Source organism: Onychostoma macrolepis, chromosome 07, assembly GCF_012432095.1.
Source record: "Onychostoma macrolepis isolate SWU-2019 chromosome 07, ASM1243209v1, whole genome shotgun sequence".
NCBI lineage: Eukaryota > Metazoa > Chordata > Actinopteri > Cypriniformes > Cyprinidae > Onychostoma > Onychostoma macrolepis.
In genome coordinates, this window is record NC_081161.1 from 9191611 (window position 1) to 9207912 (window position 16302).

General features: G+C 37.9%; 1 protein-coding gene across 1 annotated transcript in view; it reads right to left on the reverse strand.

Annotated features, from left to right (window-relative positions):
• Nucleotides 1-11646, reverse strand: part of neo1a (neogenin 1a) — a 155201-nt gene extending 143555 nt beyond the window's left edge. The window contains 1 exon segment of the mRNA XM_058781135.1: nt 11227-11646. Within this exon segment, the coding sequence (XP_058637118.1) occupies nt 11227-11299 (73 nt within the window). The 5' untranslated portion in view covers nt 11300-11646.
• Nucleotides 11647-16302: the final 4656 nt, after the last annotated feature.

Here is a 16302-nt window from a genome sequence, read left to right on the forward strand (position 1 = left end):
GATCACCATGAGGCATGCTTTAATTTTCCTCATTGATTCATCACTTTCTTCATTCGCTGTGGCAGTGGGAGTAAGCCTGGCCAGTTTCTTACATCATACACATGGCATGTCTCACAGCTTTCCTCTTCAACTCTAAACTAGCCATAAATCTCCAGTGCTCATGCAGCCCCTGACCCCTCCGCATTGTGCCACTGCTAAAAGAGAAGGATAAAAAAAACCACATGGCTCCCTGAGCACAGCATGTAGGTATCTGAAGCATTGTCCAATGTGACCTCAACAAAAGAGAGCAGCATTTCTATTAAAACGTCATCTCTTGGCAGTTGGCTTTGTAACACAACAAAGCAGACACCTCCTGATGCACTTGGCTAAACCAACAATAGGAGTAAGTCAGAGTGCGATATGATGTATAAGCTCAGCCCTGAACCAAACCGGGATAGTCAATGATGGGAACCACAGTGGAGCAATGTGGGGGGCTGGGAGGGGGAATTTGTGCCCTGCAGGACTCCGATGGGGGAGAAACTAGCATCCATTATTAATGGAAGTCGGCTGCAAGGGGAAATGGATCAAATGTGGCTTTCGGTGGAGCTACTACCTGAAAAACATGAATTATTTGTTGTTCATCTGGCAAGCTTTGTCCTTTTCGTTCTCCTTAAATGTCTTTTTTCACACTGCCGGCTACAATCTCATTTTAAAAACCGCTCAGTTGGAATCACCGCAGAGACCGAAGAGATTCAGCGCCATATGGAAAGGTAGAGAAACTGCAGAATTAGCATTTCCCAGTATGCGATGCATTTGTAAGAAACACACGGTGTCACGAGCGGAATAATTCAATCACACATTATGGTAAATACCCATAAAACATATGGCTGGTTAATGGAGTCCAGGAGACAATTATGCTCGTGAACCCCGTGGAGTGAATGACATGGGCTAAAGGCGCAATGCTGCTACCACAGCACATTTAATTCAATATAGCAAACTAAGGTGTGGTGGATGTGACAGCACATGATGAAGTGACACACAACAGAGAAGGAGAAGGCGGTAGGGAGGGGGCTAATATTGATTGTACCACCTCCAGTCTGAGATCAGAACGAGCTAGCTGGAGATGTGTTTGCAAGCCCAGCGGCTAGCAGTTTACGGCATGTGCCCCCTGGGACGCGAGCGGACACAAATGAGCCTCAAATGAGTCTCCGTTGGTCACGCCACATATTCCAGCTCACCTCCATCCCCCATGCCTTCACATAACAACACATCAAGCGCTGATTGAAATTCAAATAGGAGCAGTGCACAACGGGATAGACGTAGCGAGGCATCGTGGAGGTTCTCAGGGGCCCAATTCAGCACAGCTCCATAACCACTTAACTACTAGTCAATTTTCCACTGAGGTTCTGGAGTGATGTTTGGTGATATGTCATTTCATGGGTGATCAATGCTAAGTATAACATTTCTGGTGAAGAAATCCAAAGTGCAAGTTGACAACATTAATTGTTTTTGTATTTGCCATGCACCAGAAACACACAACCTTAACAGTCACATTTACTTGTTCATTAGCAGAAAGAACTCGCCGGATGAAAACGGACGGCAAAGCTTGAAATTATATTAGGAAAGGTTTACTTTGAGTAATTCAGTTACAAAGGTTCAATAACAACAACCTGAATGAGTTCCAGAGCTCGTCAAGGACCCAAAATCAATTTGTGCACAACAAAGCATTAGAAATGAACGAAGGTTTATATTAGATAAATCTCATTCTGAAGATCATCGCTCCCAGTACACTTAAATTATGCAGATTCTTGGTTCTCTAAAACATTGAAAGACTAAAGGCTAAACTGAACCTCAGTCAAAAAAAAAAAAAAAAGATATGTTTGCTGTGTAAGGCTCGTGAGGTGATATCAACAAATTTCAAAGATTAACCACTGAATATTGAAAACCATGATTAAAAATAAAGAAAGTGCTTCCAAAACAGTATTAATTACAAGCATTACTATTACCATTGCTTATACTTTAAAATTTTGCCATACCAATTTTGAACACACATGAAATTCAACTAATATCTTAAACTTAGAGCTGTGTTGTTTCTTTTCTAAACAATTGAACTTACAATTTATGCAAACATCTTCAAAGAGAATTTGTGACTTGGACCAGTGGGAAACCAATTATTAACGCCCTAGCATCTAGTGATGCACTAATTGTTTTTTTTATTAAACCGAAGCATTCATTTTGGTTGACAACCAACAAATATGTACCTACGAACCAATTGTTGTACAGTTCAGCAAATTTCGATCAATGTTTTAGGCCTTTTCAAAACTATTTCGAACAAAACCTTTTTTTTTTTCTTTTGCTGTTTTAGCCAAATATTTTTGGTTGTTGCATTACTACCATCAACCATCCAGTACAAAAACTGCAAAATAATGCAAGAACAACAATTTAGAGCACTTTAGCAACTACATATTAATATGGTTTATTCAGATAAACATTCATGTATTACTAATGAAAAAACTAAATAACCAAAACATTGACTCTATTTTGCCTCAGAGAACACTTCAATTATTTGTACTGTTGGCTGCTTGAAATCAGAATGCTGTGTTTTTTTCTGTGGGTTTTGTTGTTCATTTCACAACAAAATTATCTTCATGAGCACTAAAGCTCATCCACAGTGCTTACACAAGGGGCTGGACAGCGTTTACTGGCTGCAGATAGATGTGAGGCCCAAACTTCCTAATGGCTTCCTGTATTTCACAGTACAGTTTCCTCTCAGGAAATTTTATCAATACAAGCCGCTTCAGCACTGACCCAAAACCACAATACACAAGTCACCTACTTTAATTAAAAGCGATTGAATGCGCTGAAGGCGGGCTTCCACTAAGAGCAATGAACGAGAAAGAAAGAGAATAACTATATAAAAAAATCAATTGAATGGGGATGAGTTTATTGAACTAGAACCAGAAGTGCAAAAAACTTCATTTGATCTCATATAGGAATGAAAAGACAAATCTTTTTCATATCGCCATATTGCGATCTAATCAAAATAAAAGTGTTGAAAAGCTACTAGGAGAAATTACACGAGGAGAGTCGACATCATAAAGCGGAATGGAACTTTTGACCTACTGGAGAATATTACACACTCTTTAAATAAATGGGGCATAGAAGAATATGTCTGGAGCCTGTGGGCTCAATGCAGGCTGGCACAGGCGAGTGGTCCAACCCTCATTAGAAATTAATTACCACTGTAGTCAGAGTGGGGCAGCTGTACAGTCACTATGTATCTAAGCCTTTACCCAGGGGGAGCAATTGAACCCCTGACCCCCCTCTTTTCGGCAAGCAATGTGCGACACCACCCTGACCGTGAATTACTGGCCCAGCCACGCTGGGAATGCAGGCAGTAGCAATAAAGCTATGAAGTGGGCTGATATGGGTGGGTCGACCCGGTCCACTGCCCAGTGAAGAGGTTTATCTTCTTTTAGGAATTCCTCTGGAAAACCTTACTAGCTATATAAAAATAAAAAAAAAGTCTATTTTGCCCCAGAAAAGATGTAAAGGGTAATGACTGTTATATTATCTGATTACAACTGCTAATTATCCAATCATCAAGTTATTGTGTACATGATTCTGCTTAGGCTAATTCAGATGAAGTGGGGCGATTGTGTAAGTGTCTAGAGGTGAGAAATGGAAGATAAAAGTAGTATTTTGTATAATTACCATACGTAAAAAAGATCCTGGAATAGAGGCTTCCTGTAATTGCTTTTTGATGAACATAATGGGCCCGATACCACTGCAGAAAATCATGGACGAATGCTATCTCTTCCAAAATTGTCCAATTACCAATATCAAACCTTATTATAAGGTGAGAGACAACAGAAACAAGAAAAAAATGATGGGTGTACCTCTGATAAAAAGAATCCCAGGAAGGTTTTCCCTCTGCTTCGGAAAAAAAAGCCTTCTTTAATCTAGTCAAATATTAAATGCCGATTGTCCCCAAGCTAATTTGCTTCATTTTCGTGTACCTAAGTGAAAAGGGGCACATTTGCATAGGTCTGTAGCAGCAATTACTTATTTCGATGCCCACATGCAATCTGCACAAAGAATTCTGCAGAATGAATGTGTTAAACTGCTCAGAGTACTAAACTCTTAATACTAGCTGAAAGTTACTAGTGCACTCAGTGTGCTTAGAAATTTTCAAAAGAAAATTACTTTTGAATCACTAATGAAATCCTCCAATAATTAGACTGAATATTTTTGCAGTTCGAAGAAACAGATTGGAGGAAACTTTTGTGAAATTACCATTCTCTGGAAACCTGTGAAGCTTTCTGTGGATTTTCTGTAGGCGCTAGTTCCACGTAGACACACTCATTCCACAGCTAGTTGGTCAAATATGCATTTTCATCCAGTCTTTTCCATAATACAGCTGGCCTTCCTTTAATGATGCCCCCTTCCATACAAACTCACTCAGTGGGATCATGTGACACGTGTCCAAGGGTCCAGTGCTGGAATGTCAGGCCTACTCTGCAGGTGCTTTTCTGGCTTTATCTTCTTCCCCTGGCTGTTTCTTCTCTAGTTGCATTTATCCATCAAAGGGTCAGAGGTCAATTCTTGAGGTCAGGGACCCAGAGCAGCTGGTTTCCATCATTCCCGCTGATCCTAACCATGGGGAGGAAATTCTTCATATCTCATCTTGCAAGCACTGCACAAGTTATAAATGGAAACAAGAAAACCCTAGAAACCACCCAAACTGTCTTACACCACAACAATGACTAGAAAATGTAAAAATCTACATTAATTTGGGCGTGATGTGAAACACCATAAAAGTAAAGTAAAGCACAGCTCTTCCTGGCCTTCTCGAGGACTTATAAAGAGAATAAAGAGGATATCTCAAAATCACAAAAGCAACTGTATCCACCTGACTTAAGACCTTTTAAAGACTAATTTCAGTCAAGATACAGTATTCACAGCATATGATGTAACCTAGACTAACAAAAACAGAGATTCTGTGAACATTTCAATTATGAAATACATAATTAACATGCATTCTAACAGATATATTCAGAAAAGCATCTTAAGAAACCATTTCTTCAAGCAAAAACCTTGACATCCTGAATACATATTATTTGACATTTATTCACTCTTATGTCTTTAGTGACAACTGGAAAATTCAGGTTACTAATTTACATTAAAAAAAAAAAAAGAGCAAATACTGCACTGTTTACATTTCGAGTCCCAGTGTTCCATTTTCCACACTTCCTTGGTTAAGCAAAGGAAGGAGTGTTTGCTTTTTGGGCAGGCAGGTATGACAAGCCCTTTCCGGACCTTTGCGATAAACCAAAAGCCAACCTCAGGATGGCGCGTTGAGAAGATCTTAAGCACATCTTGAGCTGCCAAGAGTAACAAGCTGAATTCAGGCAGACTGGCACTGAGCTTATTCACAATCCATCTTCAGTGATACATCTACAGACTACAGCTCTCTGCCACACTGAGGCCTTTTTACAGAGCCGTGAGGGAAGGGCCCCTGCAGTGCCCGTCATCAGCGTTCAAGCAATGTGCAACTACAACAGGGTGCTTCAATCACCTTCAATGATTTCACAGCTTTAGTCTGCCGGGATGCTTGGCACAGATATCAGTTCATGCTGTCGTTACTCACATATAACATTTACTGCTGAGAACAGGGAACCGAATCTAGGGAACTACAGAACAAGTTCACTTGTCAGCATATTCAGCAGGTGTGTGGAGACTGTAATGACTGGTCCTTTCAGATTTTTGTGATTAAATGAAATGCTACACAACAGGCCATAAAGAAAGCAGACCCCATTTCATGACAGCTCAACTAGCAGCACGGGAAGATGGAGAGAGAACAATACTAATTAATATGGTAGTGCATGTGAGCAACCAAGCTGCCCATGCATTGTCGGAAAGAAGAACAAAATCTAAACATGCCGAACTAACTGGGTCAGCAATAAATGGGTTTTATTTGGACTTAGCAGAGAACAGACCAGTTTTGCACATGGAAAAATGGTTTCCCGCAATTGGGAGCTCTTATGTGCTCTAAATAGCTCTAAATATGCAGAACAGAACTCCAGAAGTTGCGGAGAAATCACACAAACAAACAATACAGAATCAATTTTTATTTTCTAAAGAAAACTGAGCTGTGTTTGCTTTTGAAAGTGGGTTTTAAAAGTATAAATAAATTTTAAAAAACACAATACCATTATTGTCTTGTAAACTACAAAAACGCAAATTTGTGAAAATAGTAATGTCATGCGCATGTGTATTACGTGTTGCGTGCAGGCATGTAGTGTTTCTTTACAAAGTGGCATTGCCAACCACAGGCCTGACATGCTTAATACAACATTTTTTTGTCATTTTCACGAATCTGTGTGAACAGGGATCATATTCACAACATTGTCGTCTGTATGCACAACTTTTTGAAAACACAAAGCCTAACCTTTTCAGTTTTTAGTACATCTTGGTTGCATAACAAACTAAGATTCTTGGTTCTACATACAACTCGGGTCCTCCCTCAAGTTAAGTGATGTACTTAAGTGGTGTACTCATCAAGTTAAGTGATGTAAAATTCTTGCCGATGCAGAGTATTATTGTAAAAATAGGGGAAATGAGCATTTACAATTAAATATTTAATATAAGCCAACATATATTCAATACCAAGACTGGATTATGATTTGCATCTGCAAAACAACTGATGCAGGATTCATTACATTCTAAGAAGCTTGTTCAAATCTTTAACCCTACATATGAGCAATAGTAATAGTGTTGTGTCTTTACTAATAAAAAATGATACTATATAGCTCCTCATAATACAAGCTACTTTAATATTAGCATAATTCTGGATTTGTAAGGGTGAACACACTCACACCAAGAAGACGACACTGCAAATGGCTTATCAGAACCTCTAGTTGGATTTTACTTCACTTCACCAAGTACAAGCATTCATATTACACATGCATCATAATCTTCTCCAGCTGCTGAGGCTGGCAAGAGACACAGCAGCAAGAATTCACCCCGCAAACAGAGATCCACTGGGAACTGCAACCACTCAGATCCTAAATGAGGGTGTTGACCACCAAGAATTCCGTAGGCATGACCATTTCATCGGAATTCCTTCAACAACAACAAAAAGCCGTACACTACCTCATGTGTATTTGTGTAGACTGGTCATTTTCTCAAATGCTACACTAAAATAGTGCACTCAGTAACATAATGATACACTACTGATGGTAATGGCGCAGAATTGAGCAGGGTTGGCTTGGATCGTCAGAAATCTTTCCAATAATCTCACACAGCGGAAGCTCACCATTTCAATAATTGGACTCAAATTTTCGCAAGTAGCTCTAACCATTCATACCTCAATTTAGAGACCACCAAAAAAGAAATGCTGGTAAGCAATCTGTGTTGTTGTTAAGGCTTCCTGGCACAGCCAATCTAGTAAAGGCAAGCTTGGAATGGAATACTTGAGCCTACGTACCACTTATTATACACTGTGCAGTATATACTGTACTATTTTTTTTAAATAATAATTGAAACAGCATGCAACATTAAACATTTCAAACTGTAGTATGCTAAATTGCCATATGATCTCACTACGTGGCATATTTGAAACCATGAAACAAAATAGGACATTTTCGCTGTCTGATCTAATGGCAAATCAAAAAACAGAGATGATATTGACCATCCATGTAGATAGTGGGAAAAGTTGAGTGCATTGCATTCTGGGATGCAGTATCCTATGTTGTATCCTCATTTTGGTGAATGTAGTAGGTCATCCATTCAATTTTATTTCATTCAAATCCAAATCAATTTTGCATAACATAGTATTAAATAGTAGGTACACACCGTCCCGAATATACCAGTGCAATGCCATATCGCTTAGTACAAGGACAATGAAAGGGTTTGATTTCCTCACAAAGAATACCAAATTACATGTTGACAAATATCAGGTCAAATTATTAACCAGCACTTTTGCCGCTAGTGCAATAAACAAATAACTCCATCAATCATAATCCATTTACATGCTACTATCAAGCCTTCATTTGCACATTAGGCAATTAGCCAAGGGCCCACTGTCCATCTAAATTAATAAAGAATACCGAAGGCAAGATCTCTCAGCTGGAGCTTATTGTGACGCCCTATTTCCAGCGAGATTCAATTGCTGACAATACTTAATTTGTTACTGTGATATTGATCCTCTTTGTTCACTGACATCTGAAAACATGCAGCTGCAACAGTAATGATGACTTTGGATAATAATTATAATGCACAACAACGCACTGCTACATGGCCAAACAGGCTATTGCACTGACGGGATATTACCAAAAAAGGCATCCATTTATCTATGATAAAAAAATATATCTCTCTACATTCTGAAAATAAGCTAAATACAACACAGCTTTTACTAAAAAGCACTTTGCTGGTGCCATGGTCCAGTGATGCCATTAGAAGGATGCCACTGTATGGAATAATTAAAGTTTAAATAGCAAACAACATTGTTTTGCCATGGTACCTCTTTTTTTAAACATGTATAAAATAGCCGGTCACACTTTATATTAGGTGGCCTTAACTACTATGTACTTACATCAAAAAATAAGTACAATGTACTTATTGTGTTCATATTGTATTGCAAAACACTTTTGCTGCTATTGAGGTGGGATACGTTTGGGACAGGTTTGGTGGTCTGGGTAGGTTTAAGGGTGGGTTTAGGTGTAAGGGATTGGTCAACAGTGTAATTATAAATGTAATTACATATAGATATTTTAAAAATGCAAGTACAATGTAAAAACATGTATGTACACAATAAGTGCATTGTACCAAATGATTAATTTAAATGTAAGTACATAGTAGTTAAGGCCACCTAATATAAAGTGGGACCAAATAGTCATATATGTAGCCGTAATAGTGAGGCATCCAAATGATAATTTGACCAAATCCAGAGTATTATTGAGTATTTGACCAATTAACGTTATTATTTTTATAAAAAAATTTTTTTGGCTTTCTAGGGTGAATGTTTACAGTTGCTGAAATTTATATATATATATATATATATATATACATACACACACTAATAACACGTTTTTTTGCTACACTAGCTTTATAATGATGTGAAATAGGTGGAATACAGCACTGTAAAACTTTCTAATGAGCCATTCAAAAAAATGCATTTTATTTCTAATACCAAATATTTTAAATAATAACCAGGTATAAAAAAAAAATAAAACTTTAATTGAATAACACTGCCCTTTTGTTGAGGTCCTGCTTAGGTCTGAGCAATGAAGGCCTCTGTGAAGGAAGCAGATCGCTTACAGCACTGAGTGGTTGCAGACAAGTTTGTGAGGGTGTTTATAGTTTTGCATGATGTTTACATTGTCCACAGGGAAGCCATCAGCACACAATTCTCTCCCAGCAGGATTATGCAGATAAGATGGGATGTGAAAAGGATGCAATGACAACTTAAAAAAAAAAAACACACAAAAAAACCCTCAGATGAAGACATGCCCATTTCCTTTCCAGCACAATGAAAAGTTGGAATGCCGTTATCAGTGAGATGTAGGTCACCTGACCTTTCAAAACTGCTTTTGATTCACATATGTGTGCTTCAGGACCTCAAAAAAACATGTTTCAAATAAACACATATTTTCGGAAGGGGACCCCACAATTAGTAACTTGAAACTCGCTCTCCTCATGTAGGTCCAACTCTCTGGAATCAATCAAAACTCCCGAAGGAACTCCCTGTTCCCCCCTTAATCTCCTGGTTTTATTACTTTCCAGACAGAGTCTGCCCATTCCACCCAGCCCCCCATTCCTCTCTTTTGTACTGATCTCCAGCAAAGCCTGTGATTTTTTACCACAGCACATTGCTTTTCATGCAGCAGACCAGCTTTCATCAGCCTCCGCACGCAAGACAGCCCAGCCGCAAACTCCACTACGGCCTGCTCTCACCGGCGTACGTGATCCTAATAAACAAGCTCACGGATCCAAACTAGTGAAAGCATGTTGCCAATACTAATGAAAGAGTTAAATGATGCATCACGCAAATTAAATGTGAGCCTTTTCATATTCAATTTGAACAAATGTTATGAATGCACTAACAAAAGATTGATAGATTCAATTTCTTTGCTCTAAAGCAAAAATCACAACCACCTTCTCTAAAGGCATATTTACACAGCTGAGTAAAGGCTGCACTATGCTGGATCCATATTCTGTGCCAGAATGCAATGCAATGGCACATAAAACAGTACTAAAATAAAATATGGTAGCTCTGACCCTGCTCAGCCCTTGTATCAGAGGTGCCTCTGTTGCTGCATCGGCTCTTTGTAAATGAAATGCAATCTTTAACTTTGCTATTGTCATGTCAGAGTGTATATTTAATTATTCATAACAGCTGTTTATTCATGATTTCTTATTTAGAATGTTTTAGAAATTATAATCAGTGTAAATGCATTTATGTTGCCTACGTGCAAGTATTAACCAATCTGTATAAATGCACCTTTTTCAGGTAGGTACATATCTAGCTTCTGTGCTGTCTTTTCAGTTTAAATATTATATGTAAGCAATGGTTTTTGTCCCATATATATTCTTTTTGGTTTCGAGCAGAGCAAAGTAATTCACTTTCACTCTTCAACCCAGAATTACACAGCCACCAAAATAAATAGGGTATATGTTCTTCAAAAAACACATATTTCCCTTTTTTCTTTCAAGTGTGCAGTGAAAACAAATACCCTATATCATGGATTAACCACTTTTTTTTGCAAGATATGATGCAAAAGATCTATGACTTCTTACAGGGACAGTGCGCTATATGACACTCCAACAGCGCGTGAAAAGCACTGATTTCCACAGACATGAGGTTATTAGCCTATAATTAACGAGACTTAATTTACTTATTTTCCATGAGGTCGGTTTGGCGACTCATTATTTAGTAAAGGAATGAGGTTTTCTATTCAGGTGAAAATGTGAAGGTGTTAATGCAGATCACACCTTTGCAGTTAATGAGCCTTTTCGGGGCAAACATAGATTAAAAAGCGATATTACACCTCTGTTTTGATTTATGAGTCTGTCTGAACAGAGCGTGTTCGATGAACTGCACAAAACCTTTGATTTTGTGATAGTTGTACAAGTTATTAAATGTTAGTCACACACAGTCTTAAATGAATTTACACACATTTGTCACTTTCACACTAACAGACGGCGGGTCGCACTACAGAAAGTTTTAATGCTCATGAATCTTACCTTTTTCAGCATGTGAAACTGTGATCGTGAGGCAGAGAAGAGAGAGGAGCAGCCGGGCTCCCCGCTCCGCCATCACTTTAAACACAAATAAAATAAGTGTGAAAAGCCTCGAACTCAATCCGTATTTAAAATCCTTCTGATCGCGCGCACGGATCAGTTCAACAGTGTGAACACATCCGGAACGAGTTACTTCCGAAAGTTGCCGAGGGAAACATGAAGCTCGCTGAGCAGAGGCACGATCAGCCCGTGAAATGCGCTTTAAAAACTTCAACAGGCGACCGAGTAAAATCAAAGTCAATCCATATTTCCGAGATTAAACCAACGCCGAGCTGGACAGGAGAGAAATGAGAGGCGTCAGTGCAGACATAATGTGTAAAGGTGAGGAGAGAGAGAAAGCCAGTCTGGACAGTTGGAGATATTTTTCACTGATCTCAGAGAGAGAGAGAGAGAGAGAGAGAAAGAGAACAGCAGGAATTCAGATCGGACCCTGGGAAAACCAGAACTGGATCACAAAGAGATCAGGATTCATCTCACGTGGCCACTCCAAAAGCCTGGAATGGCTTTAAACCCTTTTTTTCCAGGGTTGAACAAGTCATTTTTATTGGCTCTTTTAAACAATTGAATGCTTTAGTTTAAATACCTGATCCTTGCAACCTGTTTTTTAAACCTTTTGTTAATATTACATAGCTTATACTTGTAAAGCTTAACTTAAATCTTTACTTGATAAAATAACTGAGTAAATAAATAAACAACATTAAAAGCGTAACTTAAAATTGCACTTGAAATAATTGGCTTAATAAATAAATTAAGGTGGAACAAACATTAAGGCGTTCAGCTAGTTGCAAATGCTCAAGTTCTAAAATTGTCACAAATTAGTATTTCATAGTTTGTTAATTGAAGACTAAAATTATGTTGGGCCGTGGTGCCAAACATTCCCATGGGGGTGTTATGTTGTGCCAACCGTCTCTACTCACACTCTTGTTCTATATGATGTTTGCCAAGTGCCATAATTTATCACAGGCTTCCAAATACTATATCAAAATGTAACTGGTAGCCAGCATTCATATTTAAATATCCTCTCACAATTATATTTAGAATATATATCATAGAAAGACTTTTTGTTGTTGTTGTTGTTGTTGTTGTTATGACATGCAAAAGTCTTGACAGAAGCAATGTGACAAAAATCTGTTCATTCAACTGCCACTGAAAAATGCAACACATTGTCAGATCTGCTCTGGAAGCATTCACTTGGAAGAGCTCCATCTACTGGCAGATTACTCAGTTAAATGTGGTCAAGACCAGTGATGGTATCCAATACCATGGTACTGAATGATTACCATGTTCATGTGCCATTGTGTTACTTCAAGGAACTTGAAATGGTGCATGCCTGTAAAACATATTATTGCATGGTCCTTTTTTGTTGTTGTAATTTTCTTCAGACTAATTTCTCCTAATCAGTTTTCTGTTTTGTAAAGGAAGGCGAGTAAATTCCTCAGTGAAAACGTTGTGTATATATTTTCATCCTTTGGGTGTGAACAGGATATTAGAGGCAATTCTCACATTAACCATGCACTGCTCACCTCAGTAACATTACATCCTTTTTAATCTGCATAAGAAATTATTATTCACCATTTACCTCTGGTGTATTACACATTATTTGCTGTGGTGCAATTGCAGCAATGTACAGGATGCACATGAGGTGCTGGCTGTTATTTTATGCTAATAGTGATATGGGATATCTCTTACCACTCGCAGCTGAACATGCTACTCTTGATTAGCTTGAACCTTTGGGATTGTGGCCAGAAAACAGAGATCCTAGCTTTCTGCAAGAGCCATGTGTGGATTTCAAGGGCCTCTATTTGTTCCTGTCTGGACAGACGTGAAAGATGAATGTTGGAATGATGGACACAACCGAATTGTACATGTGCACGGCTACTTTCGTATTTTTCTCACTTGGTGGCTGAAGGATTAAAGCACTTGGCAGTGAAACTGCTGAGGATTACAGGGATTAATACAGGTTTAGAAAACGCTGGCGGAATTAATCTGATCACTGTAAGCACTGAACCCTATTAATTTAAGGCAGATTATTTGGTTGTGGACAGGGACATCGTATGTCATATGGACACCAGTGTTTTCTGAATTGTCAGTATTACAGCCCACAAACTCATCCTGACTGATGCGGGTTAATATATCTTCACCTTCTATGCCTTTTGTGTTGTTGATATTACATCTACTCACTTCTTTCTAAGTGTTTTTATGTCAATCTTCATCCAAAAAAAGACAGGACCCAAAAAAAAAAAAAAAAAAGTCCTATCACCATTTACTAACCTTAAAAAAAGATGCAAAAGCACCATAATAGTATTGTAAAAGTGGTATATTTGGCATTATGTTCCAAGTCTTCTGTGTGAGAAACTCACTAATGTTTATGCCATTAGTTACTTATTATCGCACTCTCCAGTAAGCTATTAGCCAGATCATAAAGTATGATGAACACATTTTACAAAACATGTCACAAAAATAATTTCAAATGAAAGTTTATTCCATTTTAAAATATTAACAAAATGAAATGTTTTCTGGTTGTGTGATGAACTTCCTCTGTACACCTAACTGACTCTATACATCCCCTAAAATCTCCTTGAGTCCAGCAAGAAAAAAAGTAACTGCAAAAATGCTGTTTTTGTTTGCAGTTGTAACTTTCACATTCAGACATTTCTAATGTGTGCAAATGCTGGTCACTATATGAAAATATCATGGTATTACTGTTACTATATGATACTTTTATTGTATCATGGTGAACACAAAATACAGTTTTTAAATGAGAATATTATTTATAAAGCAAAAAAGTGTCTGTCTGAAAATGTATTTGTCCTATTAACTCCTAAATCTATGACACAAATCATAAATCAATGTACAAAAACAACAATTAAGAGCATGTTCACACGTCAATGGTTGTACTACAACATTTTTTCTTTTGTGTTTTTGAAAAGCTTCATGTACAGCCAGCAACGCTGTCAAAATGTCTGCACAGATCCGCAAAAAAATGACTAAAATGCTATATTATGAATGCCAGGCAAGTAGTTGGCAATGTCACTTTGTAAAGAAACACTACACATCTGCGCACATAGACTGACCACGTAATAGGCTATGCATGCAAATGATGTCACCGTTTTCACAGTAGTTTACACAGAGACGATAACGATACCATTTTTAAACATTTTAAATCCTGTTTTTAAAATTTAGCATTTTCAGGCCCCCAAAAAGCTGTAAATAAATGACCAAACAGCATAAAATGGTGTTGTGTAAACACCCTCTTAATAGAGCATTCCTAATGGGGCTCAGCTGGACCAAATGCCTGATTACTGCCAGCCCTGTTCAATTAAATCAACACTTAATACAACTTTGTCAAAAACAGTTGGTTAAAAGGTCTAACACAGTAACACACTATGTCAGAACAAAATTCCAGAAATGATGAAATACATCAGTCTGGGAAGGGCTAGAAAGTTCAGTTAAAGGTTTTTGGACTGTAAAGAACCGCAGTGAGAGGAATTACCTCCAAATGGAAATACAAAACTGGCTGGCTTTTCAATATTCCTCCAAGAGCACAGTGACGAATTATCCAGAAAGTCACAAAAGACCCAAGGACAACATCGAAGGAACTGCAGGCATTTCTTGCATCAGAAAAAGTCTCTGTTCATGACTCTATTATCTGAAAGACGCTGGACAAAAAATGGAAAAGCAGCAAGGCAAAAACTACAGCTAACCCAGAAGAACATTAAGGCTCATCTGAATGGCCAAAACACACCTTGATGATCCTCAAACTTTTTGGGAGAATGTTTTGTGAACTGAGGAGTCTTATGTGGGATGTTTTGAAGACCGGTGTCCTGTTACATCTAATGTAAACCAAACACAAAATTCTGCATACATACTGTACATGCATACATACATACACATACATAAATAAACCTACCTATCAGTCAAGCATGGTGGTGGCAGTGTACTGGTGTGGAGATGCTTTGCTGCTTCAGGGCCTGGGAAACTTGCAATAATTGAATGAAACATGAATTCTGCTCTCTACCAGAAAATCCTAAAGAAAAACATCTGGTCTTCAGTCTGTAAGGTGAAGCTCAAGCATAACGAGATTATGCTCTTCATGCTTGAAATGTGCTCCAATGTGGCTGAACTAAAGCAGTTCTGCAAATAAGAATGGGCAGAAATTCCACCACAGTGCTGTAAAAAACTGATCTCCAGTTATCAGAAGCATTTGGTTGCAGTTATTGGCGCAAAGATTTTAAGTTTAGGGTGCAATTAATTTTTCACATGGATGATTTTTGGCTAACTTGTTTTTAATGTTTACACATCAACCATATACTAAAAACATAAAAGTTTTCCTTTGTGTTTTTGAAAGGTTTCGAGTACAGGCAACAACGTTGTCAAAATCCCCATTCACATAGATTCATAAAAATGACAAAAAAATGTTGTAATATGCATGCCAGGCCAGTAGTTGGCAATGTCACTTAGTAAGGAAAAACTGTGCACATATGTGACCCTAGACGACAAAACCAGTCTTAAGTGTCAATTTTGATACATTTACGGTAAGAAATTTACTAAATATCTTCATGGAGCATGATCTTTACTTAATATCCTAATGATTTTTTGCATAAAAGAAAAATCGATAATTTTGACCCATACTATGTATTTTTGGCTATTGCTACAAATATACGACTTAAGACTGGTTTTGTGGTCCAGGGTCACATATGCATTGCCATACGTAACACGCGTCTGCATAACGTTTTTTGTAGTTTACACGAAGGCGCTAACAGGATCATTTTCAAAAACTTACACAAAAACCTGTTCAAATGCTGTTGTTGTGTAAATGAATGGCCGAAATGCATAAAAAATGTAACGCTGGATTTTCAGTATGTGTATATTTGTATTTATATTATGGTTTTGTGTTTATAGACCAGAAATAAACAATAAAGTCTTTAAATAATGCTATTTTTCAATAATACCTAAGGTCAGTGTTTGTAACCAATATTCTCTCCCGATCTATCACACCAAAGATTTCTCTCATGATAC